The sequence below is a fragment of the Vanessa cardui genome, chromosome 8, assembly GCF_905220365.1.
Source record: "Vanessa cardui chromosome 8, ilVanCard2.1, whole genome shotgun sequence".
NCBI lineage: Eukaryota > Metazoa > Arthropoda > Insecta > Lepidoptera > Nymphalidae > Vanessa > Vanessa cardui.
The window spans coordinates 6,289,787-6,316,940 of record NC_061130.1 but is presented as its reverse complement, the minus strand read 5'-3'; the positions used below and the strand labels follow the sequence as shown (position 1 = coordinate 6,316,940).

The 27,154-nt window shown below is 32.2% G+C and overlaps 1 protein-coding gene across 2 annotated transcripts in view; it reads left to right on the top strand.

Moving 5' to 3' along the window:
* LOC124532168 (pyrokinin-1 receptor-like) overlaps nucleotides 1–26,706 on the top strand; it is a 28,219-nt gene extending 1,513 nt beyond the window's left edge. Inside the window, exons 2-5 of one of the 2 annotated variants that reach the window (XM_047106898.1) lie at nucleotides 1,036–1,142; nucleotides 7,492–7,599; nucleotides 18,922–19,113; nucleotides 26,138–26,706. In XM_047106898.1, the coding sequence (XP_046962854.1) occupies nucleotides 1,036–1,142; nucleotides 7,492–7,599; nucleotides 18,922–19,113; nucleotides 26,138–26,347 (617 nt within the window). In that variant the 3' untranslated portion in view covers nucleotides 26,348–26,706. Of the gene's footprint in view, nucleotides 1–1,035; nucleotides 1,143–7,491; nucleotides 7,600–18,921; nucleotides 19,119–26,137 lie in introns of both variants that reach the window. The other variant, XM_047106899.1, reaches the window with a different exon arrangement.
* The last annotated feature ends 448 nt before the right edge of the window (nucleotides 26,707–27,154 follow it).

Here is a 27,154-nt window from a genome sequence, read left to right as displayed (position 1 = left end):
TATTTAAAATTTTATTTGAGTGTGTAAGGAGTAAACAGTCAAAAGTATGTATTATAAAAATGTTGCAAGATTTTTATTATCCCTTATTTTTGTCACAATTTTAACAGACTGCTGAACTTTTATGTTCACTAATAAACATTGTGTAGTGACTATAACTAGTCGATATGTATCGTAGAGTTAATCTGTAAGAACTAATTCAATTACGAACTCATCGCGTAACGATAGAGGAATGTTCGAAAGTATTATTGACATTAAACATAAAAATTACAACATTTAATACACACATCAAAATAATATTTCAGGATAGAGAAAATATAAGTGTGTTCTTATATAAACTGTTCATCTTTAGTTACATTCTAAACAAGCATACCTTGTTTTGAAACCATACAACAACAACAACAGCCTGTAAATTCCCACTGCTGGGCTAAAGGCCTCCTCTCCCTTAGAGGAGAAGGCTTGGAACATATTCCACCACGCTGTTCCAATGCGGGTTGGTGCAATACACATGTGGCAGAATTTCTAAGAAATTTGTCACATGCAGGTTTCCTCACGATGGTTTCCTTCACCGTCGAGTACGAGACGAATTATAAAGACAAATTAAGCACATGAATCAGCGGTGCTTGCCTGGGTTTGAACCCGCAATCATCGGTTAAGAGGCACGCGTTCTATCCACTGGGCCATCTCGACTCTTTAAAATCATAAGTTTGTTGATTTCTAAAGATACATTATTATCAGAACACCTCCATACCATCTATAGAGCACACATTTAAATTTCATCAGCCTCTTATGTATTTACGCCCTTAGAGGAGGAAATTCAAAAAAGAACCTACCTGCCAAATTTTATGTTCGTTGTTATAGTATCTAAGATTTTGAAGATGCATTTCGGTTTTATATACATATATAGATAAGAAGTTAATTACAATAGTTGACTCCTATTGTATTTTTACTGCTTTAGAAACTGCAAAACTTGATATTCAACAGTCATTTTAATGTAATGTTTTGTGTTCTCCCTAAAAAAATTATGTTTTCTTGCAGTTGCTGTGGCGCTGTCATTTTTTCTCTGCTGGGCACCTTTCCACGTGCAAAGGCTGATTGCGATTTATGGAAAAAATTTAGAGCATCCTACTGATACATTTTATAAGGTATGGATTGTATTTTCTTTATAAAACACAATATTATAAAAATGACTTATGTCAAACAATAACTTGATATTTATCCGATACGATATATTTTTCGTGTCTTGATGGTGTTTTCTTGCACAAATAATAACAACAATTGAACGATTTATTTAGGAATTCACATAAAACAAACCCTTTAATATTCACTTTGTAATTTATGTATTAAATTTCGCTTTTATTTTAATTATTTTTGTTGTTTTTGTTAAAGCTATTAATTTCGGGATATTTACCATGTTTTTTTATTTTTGTTCGGTGGAGCTCGATATTTCGACCTTATCTGCGAATGTCTTGTTCACGAGATTGACGTTTGCGGGTAGATGTTGATAATGTTAGAAGTGTTCAGAAGTGTTCCCTGACAAGGTAGTCCGACTACCTTGTCAGGGCGTCACGGTAGCATGCGTAAGCGATCCCGTGGCGTCCGCCGAATGACGGATAGGGTACCGCTGGGTTTTAGTGGGTAAACCGGGGTATAATGTCTTTTCGTACCATTCGGGGTATGTAGTGGCGTTCTGTCGAGAGTATCTGAGTATTATGAAACTCGACCCAACGGTTCGATCCGGCTTCCAGAAGATGTTTCGCGATTGCCGATTTCTTGGTATCATTGTTTTTTACCGCCTTGATGTGTTCGTTGATAGGGACAAGACACCGAACGCTTCGTCTGCCCAACATAGGATTTACCACAACTACAATCGATTTTAAAAACTCCGGGTTTTTCCAGGGGAAAAGCTATCTTTAGGCGAACGCAACATTTGCACTATCTTCTTGAAAGGAGTGAAGATAGTCTTCACCGCATATTTGCTCAGGGTTCTAGCTATCTTATCTATATGTCTAAACTTCAGTCTCGTGAACAAGACATTCGTAGATAATGACGAAATATCGAGCTGCACCGAACAAAAATAAAAAACATAAATATCCCTAACTTAATAACTTTAATAATAAAAATAACCATGTTAATTTAAAGTCTTATGTTGTTTTTGTTATTTCTTTATTATGCCGTTTACTGCTTCCTTTGTTTAGTGTAGCGACTAGACGTGGAGAAGCTAAGCCTGACAGTTCTTGTCTCAGCCAGGGGTTTAAAAGATACCCCAGCGTCTCCAAATTGTGTCGAGGAGGCCATCACAGAGGTTTAAGTGGCTGGGAATCACACAAAACTAATTTTCTCCTAGATCACGGTTATATGACAAATAAAGCAGTCAACGGCTTATAAGGCTGATGTTATTATATCGAGGTGATCTTGTATATGTATGTAGAGGAAACATCGTCCCAGGAAATAGGGATAAATATATTTCCTACATTTTTACATTCATTTGTATTATTACTCAAATTAGTCTTTATTGTATAATTAGTTTTATTTCGTATTATCGCTTACTTACTCACAAGTCACATTCCCTCATATTTGATAACGTTATTCAATTTTTGACACGGTTATTTCTGCCGGAGTAGTATTATCAAATGTTACATTAAATTTAAGCGTTTTCTCTACATATACAACCCGTTACTACATTTTACAATTTGTATCAGTGATTTCTGAGAAAAAACAAGTTATATAAATAAACATATAGGAATCTAAGGAGTCATATGGTATATAAATATATACATTACAGTAAGGTTTGGTATGCCACTTTTCCATTATTAACTATCAGCTCCGGCTTGGCTTGCGGGTCTAATTTATTAATAAAGAAAATAATATAATATTAACATAATTTAATAAATACAAATTTACTACAAATTCGGATGGTAATTAATTCTTACCTCAAAAGTAATATTGAATATATAGTGTTTTTCAAAGCGGTAATCGCCTTCAATTAAAGTATCGTTTGAACATAAATCTAATAGATACGTATTATAATGATGTTATATTTTTAATTTAAATAACAATATCTACAAAGTACTTAAAATACAATTTGAAAATTATTTTAATTGAATGTTCATTTGTAATTATCTACCTAACTAGTTATAAATGTAAAAACCAACGTCTGGAACGGCATTAAAACTCGTTTTCGGAAGACAATGAATAATTAAAGGCTGCTGCTGCACCAATAGTATTTCATATAATTATAAATATTATTGTAGATAAATTAATAAGCCGTGACAAGACATTGGCTAAACTTTAAACTTAACAATGAATACACAGTCCATCCCACTCTTTGCAGGTGACCTTGTCATACTAACACATCCAAATCCGAAACTATATTAGGTACAACCTATCGCCCCAGATTACTTCAATCATTAATATTTTATACGGCACAAATGTATAGGCAGTATGATCACTTACGTGGCTCTGCATGTCGTATGATGACATTAAGAAAAAGAAGAGTTCTGTACAAGACTGACGCAGAAAACCTATCAAAAGCCACCGTCTGAGTTGAGGCTCTTAATACGGGGACAAAGTGATATCTTGGTTGCTGAAGTAATACATTTCTATTTTTTCTTGCTTATTGGTAGAAAGATAAATTACACTTATATAATTATTATAATTCTCATAGTTTTTTGTCAATAATTTCGTTATTTACATGATTAAGGTAGACAAAACACCCCTTTAACAATATCTAAAAATGGTGGATAAACGAAAACTATATCAAATCAAATTTGGGTCTTGGATATGATATCGGTAAAACTCACCTGGTAAAATTAAATAAATATGTCATAAATATATTAAAGTCAAATCTTGTTATGGACTATAGAAATACATATATGGATACTTAGCAGACTTATTTAGTTATAGCATTCCAAATTATACTTGAAGTGTTAAATAGTAGACTGACAGAACGGTCAGACAGATTAATGAACTTTAAAAAAACAACGCTCCAACGTTAATTCTTAGAGCAAGCCCTAGTCAATCCAATGGATTGCAGGTGCAATACGATTGGGCTATTTTCATATGTCAAAGAATTTGGGACTATCGCCATTCTGACTGTTATTGTTTATTTCCATAAAAATAACGGATAGTACTTGTAGAGCTATACAGTAGGAAACAAATATACCTTAAGATCATACAGTAAAAGTAAATAAAGATTACGACTCTATTACAATCTAGCCAGCCAGCTACAACAGCAGCAGGTCACTAGGGCAATATGAGCAGCTTAGGGCTACATAGTTTAGGCTCTTTACACTCACCGATACCCGACTTATCAAGCCCGGGAACTGCTCGGCGTTTCTCTCTCTGTACTACGCAATAAACTCATCACCAGCACTTCTTAGCATTCCATAGATAGACATCTATGGAATGCTAAGAAATTCCTCTAATAATAAATAAATAAATAAATATGAGACAACATCACATACATTACTCTGATCCCAATGTAAGTAGCTGAAGCACTTGTGTTATGGAAATCAGAAGTAACGACGGTACCACAAACACCCAGACCCAAGACAACATAGAAAACTAATGGTAATCTACATCGACTCGGCCGGGAATCGAACCCGGGACCTCAGACTGGCGTACCCATGAAAACCGGTGTACACACCACTCGACCATGGAGGTCGTCGAATAATGATATTTATATTATCGAAACTACGTAACCTCTTACGGAATAATATTTTAAATTATATGAATAATTATACTTAATATTTACTTATTTTATTTAGAAATGTAGAGATAGTCCTACATACATGTATATAAATGAATAATACGGATTGCAACAGAGTAATTTTAAATTTCCTTTCTTATAAAGGAAAAGGAAGTTGCTTTTCTATCTCTCATGTATATTCTTAACACAATATTATTTACTAACGACCCACCCCGGCCTCGCACGGGCGCAATGCTGATACCAAATGTACTACAGAATGTCTTTATAGCTATAAAGCGTTCTCAGCCTTTCTAGTCAGTTGAGAGCCATATTGATCTTTGAAATGGATAAGAATTAATGCTGTATTTCTTAAAATATGCTATTATTTCTCGTAAAAAGAAAAGGATAAAACATGATTATTGTGAGTTATCAATAAAATATACAAATACCATACAGTTTTTTTAGACATGGTTAAGGGTTACCATACTGTTGTAAAATAAATATTTTAATCTAAGAGGAAAAAAACATTGTTTACAACATCGCAATTTATTTGCACTTTATTATGAATGTAGTATTATAAATATACGCTTGAATTACTCTATATTTATATAATAAAAACCGCATCAAAATCCGTCACGTAGTTTTAAAGATCTAAGCATGCAGACAGCGGATAGCGACATTCTTGTATACTTTGCAGTGATTTGAAGTATACATCAGTGTTTTTTAACTGATTTTAAACCGTGTTCCAGTGTCTCCCCCAGCTAATAGTCTAGGGCATAGTCATACTGCTCAACTTCATACAGGCACACGATTGTTTTTTAAATGCTTCACCGCGAGTGTGCAAGGCGCTTATGGCGATTCGCTTCTTTCATAGTCATGTCGCGTAACGTGACAAAGATGATATTTTAAGATAATATTTTTAAAAAACATTTAAAATCAACAATTAATATATATAAAGTTTAGGGTATATGTCCAAATTACGAAAAGGTACGAACGCCGAGGAAATATCAGCACTGTCAAAAATATGCTGTCAGAGCTGATGGATCGCCTCCTGGCATGGGCGGAGGAGACTGGCCTTCAGCTTACACATTACGGGTACTATTTTATTACACACAGACACATAATTTCATCATAACAAACCCATAGAACGTTTTCTGTAGTGATATGATTTTACATATTGAAGATTTTACCAAGATATATGACTCTTTTTAACTTAAATTGTTTTCTTACAGTATATCACATTAAATATTTAAATATAAGCAATGTAGCAATTAGGTTATTGTGATAAATACATTCTTTGACGCAACATTAAATACAGTTTTCTATTTTATTAAGTTATACGAGTTAAATGTATAAAATATAGGTCGTATAGTATTATAGATGTAGCAGAGTTATTATATGGCCGTGTTGAATGATATTACAAACTGAAATAACTAAAATTGTCCCTTTACATTAATTTAATACGAGACGATCGAGAAAATTCCCTACAATAGTAAAGTTATAAATGATAAAGTTCAACTTAAATTGGCCCATCTCAGTAGGTCTCACTCATCAGATGTTCTACCTCTCAACCAACAATATGTAGTGATCTAGACTTCCGATTTGAAGACTGAGTAATACAAGTAACTACAGGTTACTACAGGTTACTCGTAGTATAACCTACAAGATATGTAACATCTTAACGGCTCATTTTAGATTTTGGAAATGCAATTTTTTTTTTACAACGTCAATGTCTATCGATGTCTATGGTGGTGATGAATTAGCATTAGGTGATCCATTTACTTTCTAAAGAATACATCATATTTATCTTCTTTTAATCAATTAGAAGAATATCGTCCACTTGAATTTCATATTTATAAACATAACATTGTACGTAATTTTATTAAATTTATTGATTGCTGTTAGGATTGAACCTTATAGAACGAAGTTCATTCAATCGTTTCATTCATCAACGAGATGTGCTTAAAAGTCAATTGCGAAAAATACAATCTTGTTCACGACGTGTGCTATTGTAACGAAGAGAGAGCCATAGTTACAAAGACAATTGATATGACAAGACACGGACAGATAATAAACATTCTATTACATATTCATTCATGCACTACTTATAGAAGTTTTGGCATGGTAACAACCATTCAGTGAGAATGAAAGTGAGACAAAAGTATATTTAACAACCCCATGGTATGCCTCTATAAATATATTTGTATATAAGTGTATCGATATATCTTTTTCCAAGCTTAGTAAAACCTGAATGAGACAATTTATTATTTTTTTATGTGTAACTACAGGCACAAGGGAACATCTTAGTTCCCAAGGTTGGTGGCACATTGACTATGTAAGGAATAGTTAACATTTCTTACAGCGTCATTGTCTTTGGGGTGATGGTGACCACTTACCATCAGGTGGCCCATATGCTCGTCCGCCAACCTATACCATAAAAAAAACAACCAATCATTTGTTAACCGTTGATGATCTGAGATATATTCGATCTAAATATAAAATAAGCTATTTATCTCAAATTATTCTAGACGACAACATTCCTACGATAGCAATCGTAAAAAAATTGTACTACAGATACTTTAGAGTATTACCATTGCAGACATACAGTTCACATAATCGTACCAATAAAATAAAAATAAAAAACTTTAAATAATTAATATAAAAACAATCGCTAGATAATTAAAATGTATAAGCAATATATATTAAATAATGTAGTAAATTATCAAATTAAGGACCAGTTATCACACTTGAATATTTATTTCAGTAATTCATCCGTCTGTTATAAAACACGTTTTTGTTAACAGGTATACATTGTACTCACCTACCTGTCTGGAGTTCTCTATTTCCTCTCCACGGCGATTAACCCGTTCCTATACAACATCATGTCGAATAAGTTCAGGAACGCGTTCAAGGTAAGTTGATAAAATAAGTGCAGTATAATCAGTCAATGTTTATTTATTTATTTTCGAACGTTGTTTTAGCATTGCAAAAACCGAGATTACGATTTAATTTATTCGCTAGCTGTTACGTTTTTTGGATGGGTTTTAGTGTTTTTTTTATTATTCAATAGACACCGAGGGCGATCCAATTGAGGTATTAAGCAGTGAATCCAATATGAAGAGTAGAATGGGGGTTATAAAAACGACCTTTAAATTAGAATTACAGTAAGAAATTAAAAATACTGTAACATTTACCATTTTACGGGGTATATATGTATGTGCCATACAAACAAATATACATATCAACACTCTCTAGGGATATTTTGAATTTACTAAATTATTTCAAAATTTATTAAAGATAACATGCAACATGTTTATATTTTTATAAAGCCCATTTATCTGACTATACCTACTCCAAAAAAAAACCTTATTATTTTGCATCAACAATTTTATATTTAAATAAAGAAAAAACTAAAAATAAAGGTAAAACTAACAATTAATGTTTGTCTCATGCAAATGTTGAAAATATTGAAAAGTTCTTGTTTTTAACAGTTATATGACAAAACTATAAATTAGGTATATAGGTAGTGTGTAAAACCCTCTATGACATACATATATAACGGTCGTGCAAAAATGCAAACAGCCTTACAGTTTGGTCACTCACAAGCAACTGGTCCTCTGGCTGGAGCCTCTGAACCAATTGCAATGCCGTAACATTCGCTTCTCTTTTCGCGGCATCTTGCAAATATCGGTCATATCGTTGTGTGGTTATGCGCTTCCCACCTGGATGTCCTTCAGTCTCTTCACCAGTAGCACGGTAGCGTTACCATAACCTGGATATAACGTTTTGTCTTGTTCCAATCTCCTCAGCAATACTCCGTTGAGTATCTCCAGCTTGGAGCATGCCTACTGCCTCTAGCATTTCTGCATGATGCACACAATAGGTTTAACTTGAAAATAATCGATAACTTGTTATAAAACTTAAATTTTCCACAAAAAATGTCTTAGTATTACTGTAGGTAAACGAAACTTTCGGACTTCGCTACCTTTATGTCACGTAAATTTATTATTTTTTTTAATTCAAATTTAGAATCATCCAAAACGTTTTACAAAATAGTCTTTCATTAAAAGATTTTAAAACTGGCTAGGATTTTTTTAGTTTAAGAACTGTGTACAAAATATCGCTACACGGTGTTGATGTGTATATGTCTTGATTTATGATAATATAACAAAACGTGAAATAAGTTAAATGTTGTTGATATCGGAGGCGGAGAGACATACTCAAATAAATTACAAAGCTAAGCTGGTTAGTAATTATCACCAGTATAATTTTCTAGCAATAGGAAGCATTCAATTAGTTTTAAAGTATTAGTAGCTGAAATTCAATAATATTATATACTAGGCACCCTTGTTAAATAAAAAATAAAAACGTTTCTACGGACGTTGATGACTCATATCGATACATTTAGTAGAAATATATATTATGTATGTATAATAGTGTATGCAAAGTGCATTTAGGCAGAATAGAGAACTGGCTTTGATTTTTCTTGTGTTCAAGGCACCTTTTAAAACCATCAGCATTTAGCATCTCTACAGACTCTAAGATGGCGGGAAACGAACCACAAGGAAAAGCATTACCATTAAATTAATAGGCTTGGCGGCAGGCAGGCGACCTGTTATCCGCTTACTTTTTCCTGCAGTTTTATAGAATAAGGGAGACCAGTGAAAGATTAATTTTATTTAAAAAATCATCAACCATATTTTCTCCTATAATAAAATAAAACATCAATCCATCACGGCATTTTTAAGTTTCGGTAGGTATAATTTAATATCATTAAAGATATATCAAATTATCTTTTGTTACTGATTCTCAATGACACAGCCGCAATCTATCTTAATTTAATTGAGGACTATCAATCTGGCTTATTTTCGGGCTCCAAAACGATGACCACATATTTATCATATTGTCGCTCAAAATTCTAGTGAATTCTAGCTAGTGATTTCTCATTTATTTTTGCCAAAAACTGAGTAAGCTTTCGTGTTAAGAAATTCTCGACTGCAAATAAAGTAGCAGAGTTGGTAAACCATTGGCAATATTTAAACTCTCGTTTTACGGAAAGAATTTAAAGCTACTCATCGTAAATATAAACTCTCTGGTCGTGTAGTAAACTTAGCTGGAGTGACGTGTCCTAGTCTGTAGGATGTACTGATAAAATTTTAGTACACAAATTACCTGTTCAATTTTCATACGAGAACATTTTATAAAAAATCTATTAACGTGACGAAGATCACCTGAAATGTCTTCGTAAATCTCGGAACATAGATCAGAATATAGTTTAAAAAAAGTCGCTTAATATTGGTAGGTATATTTATGTTATTTTTAAGTCATATTTGCTATAACTATGTACCTACTTGTACATAAATATAATTGTAACATCGTCCGTAATTAACAATTTATCAAATTGAATTTAAGTAATAAGTTGTTAGAAAGAAATCGCTTGTAAGCGATCAAATTACTCGATGTACCAAACATGTAGGAATATCAATAAATTCGATTAATATAATATAAATGTCAATTAATATCTAAGAGATAAAATAATAATTTAATCACCTTCATTTTTTAGTACGTAGTATGTAAATATCCATGAATGTTTAAAAAACGTGAAAATACATAAAATTCTAGCAAAACATTATAATTATAACATCAGGAAGATACTATCTATAATTAATTATTAAAATAAATTATAATACAAAAAATATATACACGAACGAAGTCATCTTTAAATGAAGATAATAACGTGAGAATAAATAAACATTATATTTGTATAAAAATATACGTCAAATTTAAGTATTTCTCAAGAGAACAACGAACAAGGAACGAAGGTTATGAAAGCCTATTTGAGCCCTGCATCTGAACTCTTTTCCGTGCTATGGCATTATAAGAGTACCCGTTTGCTTGCGCATTTGTGCAATTATATGTCTTGCGTAGTTAGCTGGTCTTCCATGGGATTGGTTGTCCCCGAATTCGGTCTGGACAACAACAGCCTGTAAATTCCCACTGTTGGGTAAAGGCCTCTTCTCCCTTTGAGGAGAAGGTTTGGAACACCACGCTGTTCCAATGCGGGTTGGTGGAATACACATGTGGCAGAATTTCTATGAAATTTGTCACATGCAGGTTTCCTCACGATGTTTTCCTTCACCGCTGAGCACGAGACGAATTATAAAGACAAATTAAGAACATGAATCAGCGGTGCTTGCCTGGGTTGAACCACTGAGCCATCTCGACATTTACTTATTCAAGATACGATTATGACATTCTACCCTCTCAGAACTTACGAGGAATATCTAGGAGGAATATCTATTTTAAAGCGTTATTTAATCATTTTATGTAATTGTATCGAAAAGTCTTACTTATTAAGAGATTTATACAAATTCATTAGCATATTGTGAACAATAACCATTTTAGCTTATCTTAACTGCCGACCGACGGACTGACCTTCTCCACTCTTTACGACCGCCTTAGTAACACATAACATTAGAATAATCTCTACCAAGAATTAAAGATTATCGCCATGTATTAATATCAATGCTAAGACCAATCGTGTGGATTCATCTGCAATTAGATGTGTACGATGATTGGCCTGCTGGGAGGAGTTTAAAATACAATGCTTTGAAATGTTTTAAAATACAAGTTAGTCTGTAGTTAGGTTTATACAATATTAAGCAGTAATTCATCTACTTACATCGCTTATACTGGTCACAGGCATCGAGCCTGTTTTATGTTTATAAAATAATGTCTACCCATTTTTTATGTATATGTAATTAAATTTAATTCGGTGGCATTTTTTATGAGTAAATGTTAGTGGATGTTTATGTTAAGTTGTACCTAGATTGTTTGTAAAACAGAAAAATCTTTAAGGTGGGAAACTAGATTATTCTTGATTTGGTTCTATTAAACGTCGCCGTCTCCCGTATTCCTCCTGGCGACCCGCTCCAGTTTACATTCAAGCTACAATTTTTTGATAAAAAATGGAAGCGTGCGCTTATGAATTAAATATTTGGTAGATATATTTATTTTTGACATTTATTACCTTATAAAAGTATGTCATAAATAAAATTGTATGAATATTTTTTAAATTGCTTTGAGTCGAAATTTCAGTTTGGATCAATAAAATTCCACGCTGACTGAATTATAGGAGATATATCAAAACAATGTATTAGAAAAAGACATACAAGTCTGTAAAAAACCTTTAGGAAAGGTCAGAATAGTAGGTGTGTATGTCTAAGGTATAAAGATTTATAACTATTTTTATGTATAACACTTTAATAAAAAACAAATACATAATACATTACTTGCGAAGTCATTTTTTCTAATTAATTATTTGGTAATACTTATTCAAATAAATATGTTACTTATTTTGGGTATATGATATAGATTAAAATATTCTCATTCGCTTTATTTATATTTAAAATATTTTACCGATTCCAAATTAGGTAAGTTCAAACAAAAAAGGCTAAGAAACGGGTAACTGTTAAGGCTGTAACGATAAGGCTTTTTCCCCAAATTTTAATCCTTAAGCCGGGGACAAATTTTGATCTATGTTTCATGATAAAATTACGTCTCGAAACAATTTTTGTATTATTATATGTATGTATTAGTAAGTTGCACCCGAGCGAAAACGGGCGCAATGAGTAGTTCTTATTTATGTTTTCAATTAAAAACCTCTTTAGCTTAAAAAAGTATATTAATGAAAAACATTCGCCAATCAGAGTGTACTCAGTGCTAACAAGCTTTACTGCGCCTAACGATTATTTATTGGATTTATTCCGTAGAAATTTGGAGATATGATATAACATTTTACAAACATAGCACCTAGAATTAAATACAGACTACATATCTATTTCTGTACTACGTGTATATAATTATACATCAAAGTTTGAAACTTCCATTTTACTTGGATTCGCTCTGCGACACGCTGTTAGGAAAGTTAGACATTTAACGGACGTTGACATAATATGCGCGTTTAATATATTATGTATTGAAATAAAAAAAATACAATAATGTGTCTTGTAATAAAAAAAATTAATAAACAAAATATTGTATGTAAAACTATTAAAATGTTTAATGTTAAAACATTATGCGCTGTACTTCAATTTGTCCTTAGTAAATTATTACTCATTGTTCACTATATGTATTTATTGTTATTGTTTATAGAATAGCTCCTGTAATATATTCGTAATAGGTAATTTGCTAGAAGTACGCATTAAAGTAGTTGAACAATAAAAGCGCATTTTTTATCTGCTTATCTGAAATATACACACGGTTGGTGATTCGCAATTTTTTTTACACCAGTAATATATTTTTTTATGTATATATAATGTACATTGGTGTCTAATATCTATAATTATTAGTTATAAACGGGTTCTATTTTTTTATGTTATTTCGTGAAGGTCACAACTTGTGTAGTTTGAACGTTAATATAATTACTAATAAGTATCTTTCTGGATACCCGTCTCATTTTCTTATGGGTAGAATAAGGACATACATAGAAAAAACATTTCAAGGACAAAGATACAAAGAAAATGATATTTTTATTCAGGCTTACATTTCCCAGGCGCGTACAGAACGATTTTTCCGAGTTTTCATCACAATCGGATCAATGGTTTAGCAACATATACGAGACAAACATCCAAATATTTATATAGATTGTTTAGTTTTTCACGGTTTGGATATCACTAGTAATCTAAAATTGATTGGTAGTATCTCGTGTTTATTTGCACACGATATTTAGTGTGCAAATAAACTTTGGATGAAATTAGAAAAATGAAAAACTATTATTTCTATAAAAGTTTATAGCACTGATTTTCTGTAAAAGCCTACTATTAAATCAACAAGAATAAGCATCCAACGTAAACAAAAACAATTTAATAAATACAAAGCTTACTTCCGCTACGACATTTATTGCGTTTTATTGCATTTTGTGTTATTTAGTTACACGGAATGACAGAGAAGTTTTTAATGGAACAAAAATGTCTTTCTCGGCGTGTTATTTCGCTTAGTAATTATTATTAGTAAGTACGTTGTGAGGTTTATTCGGTAAATTAGTGATTGATGTATTTTTTAAAGGAGTTAAAGTGCGTATATTTATAAGACTAGTTTTCAGCCAGTCCTTCACTCGTTTGTAGGGGGTCGTTCTGGGAGATTGATTGCGATCGGTTAAATATTTAAAAAAGTAGTCTCGATTTTAAATAATATTTAACTTAACTAGTTTAATAAAAAATAAAATTTACTTGGTGGTAGGGCTTTGTGCAAGCCCGTCTGGGTAGGTACCACCCACTCATCAGTTATTCTACAAACTGCCAAATAACAGTACTCAGTATTGTTGTGTTCCGGTTTGAAGGGTGAGTGAGCCAGTGTAACTACAGCACAAAGGAACATAACATCTTAGTTCCCAAGGTTGGTGGCCCATTGACGATGTAAGGTAATATATCTTACAGTGTCATTGTCTATGGGTGATGGTGACCACTTTCCATCAGGTGGCCCATATGCTCGTCCGCCAACATATAACATAAAAAAAAAAAATGTACCTGTGAGTTCGACTATCCACCGGCTTCGACTTTAAATAATTGATTTGACACCATTCTAAATAAGTAATCCTAAAAAATTGCCACATCACTATCACTAATTTTTGCAACAAATATAATGGATCAGGTCCAGAAATCGATTGAGCAGTTAGCCACCACGTTAACAGCTCAAATCAATGAATTGCAGATGGAAGTTCGGGCATCCATTCCTGCAGCTAATCCGTCATCTAATATAAATATGCAATTTAGTACATTCAGAACTTTTGTGATGACGGCGCTGGAGAATCTGCAGATGCAGCTTCACAATACTCTTCAGGCAGCAGGAGGACATGGGGTTCGGTCCAGACGAAATATTTTGCTTCTACACGGTGTGCCCTATACGTGCACAATTATGTGTACAATATTGTCATTCCTTATTGTGATTCTGTTAAAAACCTGGGAGTTTTCCTTGATAACACTCTTAGTTGGACTCGCCATGTGAATGAAATCAGCAAAAGGTGTTCGTCGCGCTGATTTCTTTGCGTCGTCTTTGAAATTTTCTCTCTCTCTTTGACTCTTCTCTTTCCTATTTTGGATTATGCTGATACAAGCTTTGTGGACTTAACCGAAGACCAATTGAATAGAGTTGAGAGACTTCAAAATACCTTTATTCGGTTTATATTTGGATTACGCAAATTCGAACACGTATCACAATTTCGTTCTCGTCTCAATTGGCTTCCCATTAGACTTCTTTTACTCTTTTTTCTGTTTTGTATTTTTTATTTTCGTTATGTTTGAAAACATCGTATGTATTCTTAATCATTGTATTTAGATTTATATGCATATTTATTTATTTTATATGTATTGATAATATAATTTATTAATTGATATATTTATATTTATTTCATAGTTTTAATAATAGACTTATATTATTTTATTTATTAGTACAGCACCACCCATTTTATATTCTATGACCTATCCTACACCATTGGTTGCCTGGAAGAGATCGCTATGTAGCGATAAGGTCACCAAAATTGTACGCCTGGTCTATCAAGGTCAAATTTATGTTATATTTATTTTATTTCTCTGTGCGGTGTACAATAAAAGAATAAACTAAACTAAACTATTTAAGACTCTAAAGCATAAAAAACAAAAAGAAACACTCACTTGCATTTACAATATTAGACATAATTGAAAAGATAACAAAGACATACCAGAAATTATTTACAGTTCAATAATAATAACATAATATTATATGAACCTCCTTTTAACGTGTTACACTAAAAATTAAAACGAATGAATTCTATAAATAAAATGCTTAAGCTTATCTTGGACTTCGAATCCACTTCATGAATTAACAGACTAAATAAAATTCAATTTAAATATTGCACTTCGTAGTTCGGATTAATGAAAATTTAAAAGTGAACTAAAAATATCTCATTTAAATTATTCAGCTCGTATAAAAACTTATTTTTATTTTTGTTTCGAATACTTTACTAAAAATAATTAGTTTTATTGTAGACGTTGAATTTGGTAATATGTAATATATTAAATTAATAAAAAGTATACATATTTTGTTTTACGGTTGTATACTTGTAGAATGTAGATATATGGTACATGTAGATATAGGGAGGAATTTGTGCTGTGTTCCAGTTTGATGGGTGCCAGGCATGGGACCAATTCTACTAACAAATTGTCACTTTATGGCAATCAATTCAACTTAATAGTTGCCGTTCAGCTGTTTCTCTATTCAACTAACCCAAAGCTCCAGTTGTGGTTCAGTCGAAGCCGGATCGAAATAGAATCGCGAAAGTATCGTACATAACCGTTACAAATTAGTAGAATTGGCCTAGTGTAACGAGCTGAAAAATACAATAAAAGGTGGGACGATTTCAACTATGTTTTTCTTTTATCATGTGACAAATTTTAAGCCAGTTAATACGTACTTATACACAGGATACCACATACTTAAGAATAGCACATGTCCAGAAATAATTATTTTTATGATTGAAAATTGTTTGATTTTTTTAATATATGAGACAATTCACTAAATATTATTAATATTATTAATGTTTAGTGAATTCTGAGATGTTAAATTAGTCTGAAATATTTTAGCGTCCGTAGATAGGTGTTATATTGAGTTTATATATTTTTGTTATAAAAGGCCGAGTGCCCGCCGCTATCGATAGACTTGTTCGAGCCATCGGAGCGGTCGAACCTCCTCAGTTTGGAATAAATCAGAGAACAATATTTCCTGAGTTTAATTTAATACCTTCGAGGATTGGCATTCGCGACCTCAGCAATGCTGACGTCATGTTGTTTAAAAACAAGCTGGGAAAAGCTTCTCCTTAATGTGTTTGTGTAACTAAGGCACAAAAGGCAGAACAATTCAGTAAGCAAGGTTTGTGATGCATCGGTTATGATAGAAATCGTTAAAATTTCTGCCCCACTAATGTCTATGGGCAGGGGTGACAACTTCACAAGTAGCTCAAATCTACTAAATATATCACAAAATATGGTGTCAATTAATACAATACCATATCGTGATATACCAAGGGTGTATAGTACGAATAAATCGTTAACTTTGAGTTCCAAAAGAACTGTCCTTGTACGTGGCTTGTAAATCTTCGACTCTATTGTCTATTTCTTTCAATTTGCCACAGTTTGCTCAACTCGAAGTAAATCTTGCCAATTTATTCGTTTCTTGGATAAAATTGGTACTAGCATACATTGCTTAAAATCAATAATAAATAATTATAAAAATAATAAGTGTTCAATCTGATGCGTGATTGAAATAAATGGTAGATTATATCCCGATTTATAGTAAAAAGATAAAAGAGGTATACAAAATTATAATTTTACAAGAGTTTTATATTTTGTAGTAACGACTCCACTAAGTTACTATAAATACTAGACTGTCTGTCGATAATGTATGTATAATACGAAAAAAAATTAATTTATTGAATAATTTGAAAATAGATGCTATAGTTTATCTAGGTATAAATTTAGATTACAAATTCGGGAAGTGCTTAAATAGAAGTTTTTAAATTTAAATGTAAATATATTTAAATTTTAATTATACGAGGAAATGATTTATAGTTTTATTTTAGCTATTTGGATACATATAAATTAGACACCTGATAGTCAGTGTTTATTCGTCCAAGGACACAATCACTATCACCTAGTATCAAAATCAAAATTATCTTTATTTAAGTAGGTTTTATAAAAAATTTGAAACATTATTGTTGTTGACAGTGTAATTAATCTGTGGAAGAATTTATTATTATAATTTAGACATTTCTGGGCCAAGGCCACCTCTCTATGAGGAAGCATGGAGCTTATTCCTGCATGCTCCTTCAATGCGGGTTATTTATTGATATTAAACACATGCGGGATGTTTCCCTTAAACTCCAAGTACAAAATTAATTGAAACAAAAATGAAAAATCAGTTAAGTTAGTCTGGGTTTGAAACTGTATTCATCGGTTAAAATGCACGTGTTTTTATAATATATTTTCTTGATACAATTACGATTCCATATTAGGATATTTTAGTCTTATATAAAAATCGGATACCTGAAACGTTATTTAATTTTGTATGAGTATGATGAATCCAGTTAGACGATTATGTTATTACAAGCCGTGCCCAAGACCTTGTACGCGTTTTTTAACAAAAAAAATATTATTGTCGCCTAAGTTACTCCCCATTACATCAGTTATCAACCAGTGAAAGTCCCGTCATAATCAGTCCAGCCATTCCAGAGATTAGCCGGAATAAACAGACAGACGGGCAGAGTTCCGACAAAAATTATAAAAAATGTTATTTTGGTATATGTACCACACGGTACATATGCCAAAATAACTATGCACATATTAGTTATTTTAATTCAGTAAAAAAGGGCTATTTTAATGTTACAAATAGACACTCGAATTTTATTATATGTATAGATTATACTGTTAAGTTTCAGAGCCAAAAAATAAGCTTCCATATAGATTGCTGTTCAAGAAGAACGTTCTATGTAGACCCTTATTCCACTTACTTACTCACTTTACGTACAAAGCCGGAGTAGCTAGTATTTAATCTATTAAAAAAGAAGAAAAATATAAAAATATCTGACTTATATTTATTTGGTACTTTCTTTAAGTTGACAATAAGTTTAACGAATTTTATTTATAACATATCGACATCGTTTTGTGGCATGAGCGGAACCTCAATAGGTTTAGCGAAACTCATTCCCTTTAGCGAAGGTCACCTATAAATCTGAACTATTTTTAGTAGGAAGGTTCTGACTTTGGGTCGTTTAGGTGAACAACTTGTTATGGAGTCTATTCTTTTGCTCATGAATAATATAAGACACAGTTTCGTGTAGTAATATATATATTTTTTTTCATTTTGTTTGACTGACCTCGTACTTTTAATATTTGTATACAAGTAATACAGATTTATTGTTGTATAAAGTATCATCAAACATGATTTTTTCCTCATGTGGTTTCTTAACTAGAATTTAATTTTTTATATTAATTCTAATGAAATTAATGTTGCGAAACCTTTAAATGTAATATTTTTTTGTAAATATTTCTTTAAAAAAAATTTAATTGCTACGTCTAACAGGAAAAGTTTTAATTTAGTAAGTTTATATGAGTCAAAGAGATAAAAAATTATAAATGTAAACTATAAGCTTTTTATTGTATTTATTGGTTTTTCATAATATGTGCATATATTTTTTTATTTAGATGACATTGTCGAAGTGGTGTAGGCGAGGCGGCCCGAGGCTAGAAAGATCATACAGCGCTATTTTGGCTTCTCAAAGGCATCGTGCTGCGATAAGAGCTGCACAGCGTCAAAGGCAACCTTCCAACTCCCGATTGCTCCGGCGTCTGTCCACCGCCTCCTCGCAACTGTACGACGCGCCGCCCATAGCGCAGGTAAGGTCAGGCAAATAACATTCATTATAGCTTTGGGTTACAGCACAAAGCGCGTCAGATGGTGTTGGTTTGCAAAATAAAATTTAAATTCACTCTACAAAATAAGAAGCGAAATTTAAAAATAGTGTATGTTAACATTTGAGTCACCCGCCTCGTTTCTTTTAAAGATTATTATTTAATTTACGTCTCTGCTTGTTTTTGTCGCTACTGTGAATATTTTAAATTTGTTTGAGGATAGCGATATTTAAATGCTTTTTGCACTTTTATATAAATGGATGGATGGACGTTACATGCGCTGCCTGTCTGTCAGTAGGATTTATACTTTTATTTACGTGGAATTGGAGCCCTAAACTTTTTTGAGAGAAATATCTGTAATCCGCGATTATTCGCGTTGTGACTAAAACAATACGATCCTATATCGCATAAATTATTGCAACGCCTTTAGCACTATTAAAGTAAAACATTTTGCCGTCAAGATTTGCTTTTAAATCACCGCACAAAGAAACTATATATATACACATTTAGTTTATTTTTGGAGAAGGTTTTTAAGATCAACCATTATCCTGTAATACGTCTGTGGATGACGCAATTTGTTCAACGATTTGTATAAATATATATACCGGCAGGTTAACGTTAGCTGAACTTGCTAGATTATGAGGATGAGATTCTGTAGATAGTTTAACGAATAATACTTCCACTCCTTTTATATGAGATCTAATAATACCTTAAGAAAATATTTAATAATAAGTGCTAATAATTCTAGATATCTTATACACATAATACATAATATTATGGCATAAGCAAGAAGACGTTTAGCAACGACAAGGGAATATGCAGAGTATTGCATTACGGCGTTGAAATCACTGAATATATTATATATTTATATATTATAAATAAATAAATAATTATGAGACAACATCACATACATTACCCTGATCCCAATGTAAGTAGCTGAAGCACTTGTGTTATGGAAATCAGTAGTAACGACGGTACCACAAACACCCAGACCCAAGACAACATAGAAAACTAATGGTAATCTACATCCACTAGGCCGGAAATCGAACCCGGAACCACAGACTGGCGTACCCATGAAAACCGGTGTACATACCACTCGACCATGGAGGTCGTCAATTATCATTAAGAAGAAAGTATCTTTGTCTGTCTGTCTCTCTGTCGTTCTTTCAATGGATTGAATTTGATGAAATTTACTATGTAGCAAACTTGAACTCATGAGTATGACATGACATAGGCTACTTTTATTTCCTAACACAATAACCCCCTAAAACGATCGAGTGATGCCGCGGCCGACAACTAGTATTATCGAGTATTATATATATTTATGATATTACAAATAATTTGATTTTATAGTTACACAACGTTTGTGTTATTTTTGCGAATGTAGTCAACTTGTTGACGAAAGGAGAGAAATTTACTTAGTCTTAAGACTTTGTGCAAGCCCCTCCGTTTAGTTTATCTCCACTCATCTTATATTCCACCGCTCGAAAGTGATACTAAGTATTGTAGTGTTCGATATATTGATACATATAGTATTACACGAAATCTGCATAGTTTTTTGTTATTTACATTTATTTATAGTGGTTATAAAGATTGTTGAATACGTTAATAGTGAGTGCAATGTAATATAATAAATAAATAAATATAACATATTGTATCTAACAAGTATAAATACTTACTCGTCGTCATTTTAATGACGACGAGTAAGTATTTCGATTATATGGTATTATATGGTATTTTATTTAGAGTAAGTAATTCGGCTATCTCGGTGTACGTGATGTCTCCCAGATATAAACAGGCTACGTTGGTATGGGCACAAAAAGCATCCTGACTATGTGGGCAATGTTATTACCAATATAAACATCACGGTGACTAGACTCAAAGGGAGAATGAAGACGAGATAGACAGGCTAAGAGAGATCTTGTAGATCTAGAAGTTTCTGCATTGTCTTCGAAGAGGTCATATGCGAGGAGAAATACTAGAAAAGCATAATCAGATGGAAATAATCAATGCCACACAGGGAAAGGGAGAGAGATAAGAAATAGTTATAATAAGAACTGATATAATATTAGTTGAGTAACAAACTTACACTTTTTAAGGTATTTTCGTAAAATAAATTAATTGTATTTAATTGTTTCTAAAAAACTCTAAACTTTGTAAATTTTGTGCATACATATTTCACGTTATAAAGTTTTAAAATTTTGCCTTGTCTGATAGAATCACGATAATATTTTTGTCACTAGCAAATCACCATAAGCAAGTAAACTTGAAATACTTATAGCCAGTTCTGTTAACTCGAAATTACGGCTTTAGATCCTTTTATAGATATCGATTTAAACGAGCAAAACGAGCACTTACAAAAATTTATTCCTGAAGACGCTGGAGGAGAATTTGTGGAGGCTTCAAAACAATACGTCTTAGCTACCCTTTTTATAGCCTTTTTTTATCTTTGAGGCGTAAAGAATTGAAATTTAGGAGACAAAGTTGCGATAATTAGTGCACACGATAGACACAATAATTCGCTTTTAAATTGTGACAAAAACCCGCCATTATTTATTCACGGGAACGGCGAAAAGTTACATTATAATAAATATCTTTGACGCGAATTTGTCATTGATAGACGAACATTTGCTACCCCGAAAAAAGGTCGAGGTGCGGAAATGTCAATCCTTTAAACTAACTGCCGTTTCATGTTTAAGGGTCGCATTTTATGGGCACATTCATTATAACGTGATTTATATTACTAAGATAACCATTAACTGGTTTTAGTAACTTTAATATCCAATTGCAGGATATTGGTCGCGAAAATTCCTATATTTTAATTTAGAGCTAAAAGATCTCAGTGTGTAGAACAAAGTTCATCTTAACTGAAGATTGAAAGGACCGAACTCAGACCCTAATGTATTTCTTGCAGAATCGAATGAGTTTAATTTAGTCATCACAGAATGCAACATACTCGATAGTTAGTGAGTACTAAGTAGATCGGTCATATTTTGCGAATGAAAGTTTTTACAAATGATAGAAAAGGGCAGTTCGAGTCTATGACCTAGATTTTTCGTGAAAATCATAACATAAATCACTTTACATATTCAGAGCTACAATCGTCACGAGCCTACCTAACCCTACGGATTACCTAATTTTGCTAGAAGTTAGTCAGCATGGTCGAATTGCTATTGGTTGTTAGGCGCTTCCGTGTCTTTTAATGTCGGTATGATGATATATGTTAATATTGGTTAAATATCGAGTCTGTCACATTTTATAAGTATATCTTTCTTTTTCTCTAGCATTATACTTTGTTGATATAATAAACATTAGGTCCTTAACTATACAAAAATGACCATTAAAAATAGTTGCAGTATAAATCATGACATCGTAGGCAAAAACAGAACCAGCCCTCTTGTTACTGGTGGAGGCAATAAGGCGAACGTATAATCATGCATTATCGCGAATAAAAGTTTGCTTTATTTTAATTAAATTAAAACAGCAGTTTTAATACCATACATATTTCCGCCATTATGTATTTTTCATGCAGCATTTGTAATTGTATTAATGTACATAATATTAACAAAAAGAATATTTAAAAACCAAATGATATTAAGTAATTGTATAAGTTTTTATGGTATAATTTTTTATACATTTGAATGTTCACATATAAATTAATTTTGATTTTCCTTATACGTTGTTACTTAATGTTGGGTTAACATTGCAGTACCGAATTATACAAGGATTTATAAGTATGTCCTCACCAAATAAAAAACGGTCAATGATTTTATAATTGATATTGCAGATACTGTGTCTATTTGTTCCCTCTATTTGTTTTGTTTGCTATAGTGTTGATTAGGAGATGTTATGCCCTTGTTCCACTTAAAACACTGTAAAATTCTTGATACTGAGGATCATAATTAATTCAATGGAAAAATATCAATGGTAGTAAGGTGAATGGTGAATAAGCGTGTGCGTAAACACACACTAATACGATCTGTGGGAGGAGATCAACAGCTGAATGGCTTTACGTGCTTTGCTGATCCAAACGTTTTGCTACATTTTTATCAAAATAAAATAACTTTTATATCGAACTTCGTTATCTGCAATACTATTTCTATTTTCGTTTAACCATCTGACTACCGACATAAGTAAGTCACTCAGTCAAATAGCTAGCTAGGGCTTTTAACATTTATTGTATAATTTATTAGTGACATGTTTTTATTAAACTGTATTAATATGGAGATGTCATTGAATAAGCTTGCCTTGTAAATACTTATGTGGCTACGGTATGGCGTTGATAAGACAAAACAATGGACATTCCACATAGTAAAACTACTTTTATTTCAAATATTTCTTATAGTTTTGTATATTTCGCATTGTTGTGCCCATACATAATCATGTCAAGTAGGTCGTTCTATGCAAAGAAGTATGCGGACCTATTATGTACATATGTATGTGTAAAGAAGATATTTAGTTGCAGATGTCATTTTTTGTTCAAACGATTTAAAAAAAAACATATCTCATCGTTGAATTTAAATTTAATTCGAAATTTAATTCGATTTATTTCGTCGAATTGAAGTAAAAATATTTTTATATATAAGCATTTTTGGTCTAAGTGAGTTTCTAAGATAGTAGGCGTTTGAAAAAGATTATGGCAGGACTCCGACGTTAAGGTTCAAGATTGAATAAATTTTATTATGCGATAATATTCGAAGATTGCTCTACATCAATATATCAGGATGAGAACGATGTTGAAACTGTGAAAATATATCACGAGGAAAAGAAATTGTTATAATGTTTTATGGCGCAAAGTCTATGCAAATGGAAATCAAATGCTTATACATGTGAAAATAGTAGGGAATATTCTGAATGTGTGAAAAAGTGGGTTGAAGAAAAGGAAAGTAATTCTGAAAAAAACAACCAAGAAAAATGCGTGCGGAGTTTACTCATGATTTGGAGCCACTCCATTTTGTGATAGTCATTGAGATTACGTACGTCTTACAAATGAACAGAATATGCTCGATGACCAGTGTAAAGGACGCAGTGGAATATTGATTTGTAGTAAAAAAAAATGTACATGTAAAATTATCCATTGGCTTTATTATTCATTTTAAATGTCAAGTAACTTACACTTAATGTGCTATTTTAGCTTACACTAATGTGCTATTTTAACTTACAGTAATGTGTTATTTTAGCTTACACTAATGTGAAAAAGGCACATTTTTTAATTTTAAAAGCCATTTTAGTTCCCAATGTTTGTGGTGCATTGATGTGATGTAAGGTAAATGGTTAAAATTTCTTACATCGCCAAAGTCGGTTATTACGTTCCATCTGGTTGCCAGTAAGCTTGTTCGCCTACCTATTTACATTACGCAAATATATATCTGTTTAAAATAATCTCTCTATTTACGCCATATGTTGGTAGATGAGCGTATGGGTCACGTCACGGTCACTATAGTAAGTGGCCAACACCGCCCATTGACAATAGCGCTGTGAGAAATACTAACCATTCATAGATTTGTCCAAGAAGTGTTGTTGCGTGGGTAAATTTGGTTTCATTGTTGAAATATAATATAATCGGTTTAATTTGATAACCAAATTCGATATTACATATTTTGCAAGATTAAAGCTCACGGGGAAGGTCGATTTGTATTTCATGAAAAACTACTCGATCGTTATGAGAAATGGAGTTGGTAACGCATTAGGACAACACTGATTGATGATTTGAGTAAGATAAATGGTTGAAAGGATAGAAACAACATTGAAAAGATATTTAAATAGTATATTTTTGGTTTCCTTTGCTGATCTTTCCGGCAGTATCTCTTAAAATGACTAGGCCTGCTACTATTTATTATTATTATATATAATTTTTTTTGCTGTGCAATTGATAAACAATCTAAAATGCACCAATATACCTACAAACAGAAAAAAATAATAAGATTTTCTACTCATTGCGATTATAATCGATTTCTCGGCTAATATTTACAAAAGTGTTTTAAAACGATTCATTTTATCATTAATGGCTATGTCCAACATCCTAGATTAATGAAAATCTCATAGTTAAAACATATAATTACAAATACGTTCCTAGAGTTATTGATAAATAAAGTGGATTTCTACCGGGTAATAAAAATATGCAGACAGATACGTGTCAGTGGACGGAAAAACGCAAAAACTTTTTATTTTTAGCAGCTTTACAGCTGACAAGCTATAAGACTAGCTATTCAACCAAGGGGAAGTCAATTACATGAATACTAGTTCCACTACTAACTTGATACTTCATTTGTATTCAATGGAAGTAGGTATTCGTATTCCTAAGCTGAAAGGTGAAAGGTAGAGAAAATTATGACCGGAACAGTTTTACTAGAAATTTAATCTGTTAGACTTCGAGGGAAATATTCTTAAAATAATAAAAATAATATGTTTTTCTAAAAGTGTCATAACATTGAGCCGTTTGCTTAACGGAGCGTCATTTTAGGAGATTACTATACGGCCCTTTTTCCTAGGTTCGTTAAGTAAAAAAGCTGTCGTTTAATTTCTAAATCGCAGTAAAAAAAATAAAAAAAGAAAACAAAGTATTTTCCAAATCACGTTATCGCTAAGAAAATCGACCCAAGCGTGCGACTTTGTTCTATAACTTATCTTTCTGTTCTCTTTAGTTCCGATTTGTTGTTTTAAGGAACGCTAATCTTAGTTGGCTTTTACGTCGAGTTTGTTCTAAAAAGTAGAAAGCATTTGGTCATTTCCTTGCAAGAAGAAAATTATTTAATTTAATTCTAGCGATGAAATTTAATTATTGTAAAAGTGTAACTGCTGTATTTTTACCTGGTTCGATAGAATCTTAATTGCGAATTGTCGATGGCTTTAAATTAATTTTGTAAAATGATAGATAATCATTTTACATTTTGCTCGTAAGAGCCTACTTGAATTATGATATAAAAAGTCACTTTTGTAATCATTAAAGTGTAATACTGGAATGAAAACACTTTCAGGTAACTAATCTTTATTTTATTTTTATTTTCAGTCCTACCATCGGTCCGATCTCACCATCGTAAAGGAAGCTCCAGACGTCAGTTGGATTTGGAAGCAACATCTGCCTGAGAGATCAGATTCCTGCACATCGCCACGAAGCATTTCAAATTCCAGTCTTCATGAACTCGATCAGGAGTTAAGTAGAGAGGAGTTAGCAACCTTCATGTACCAAGTCAACTGCAATATTGGCGCAATTACCTGAGACACGTCAGTTTAGGGTGTTCGATAGAATCGATATCATCCTAAACTCAATTTTGAAGGAAAAACTGAAATGAAATCAGTAATAAGCTAATACCCGGCATGGGCCGCATTGCCGCTTCAAAATGTTTTGTAAACAATCATTCGATATAACTCGCGCGCAAATTATAGTATAACTGGTAAACCCGAAACAGGACAAAAACACATTCATTTTTATACGTATAAATAAATGAGATTCTGGTTTCGTGTACGGTAGGGTGTCTGTTATATGTACAACGCGGATTAATTTCAAAGAGTTTATGTTGGAAATTTTGTGTCGTTTAATGGTTTGAGATATAGCAAAGTTTTCGATAGTATTATTAATTAACTGGTTTTCTCTTGTTACTCCAATGCGCATCCTATTAGTACAGGCAAAATCAGAAGGATTTTAATTTCTTCACGATTTTTTGTAAATGTTTTAGTAATACAAAGATAAATGGCAAGACAATTTTTGACTCTGCTAACTCTGGAGCACGAAGATAGAAGCGGTAAATGTATTTATTTTTTCCACGACGTTGCTAGGTATTATTCCATAACGCCCGGTTACTATTTTCAGAGACAAGTTGTGTGGCTTACGGAAGTACATTTTTTTCAAGACGCTGCTGTTAAAATTGCAGTATATTCGTCGTCAATTAGATAAATTTACTACCTGTAAGCGTAACAAATATTATTTGATTAAAGTAACCGGGCATAAATGTGATGTACTTTAATATATAATATTAAGGTGTTTATGTAAGAAGTGTTAGTGCAATATAAGTAATTATATTTTTAA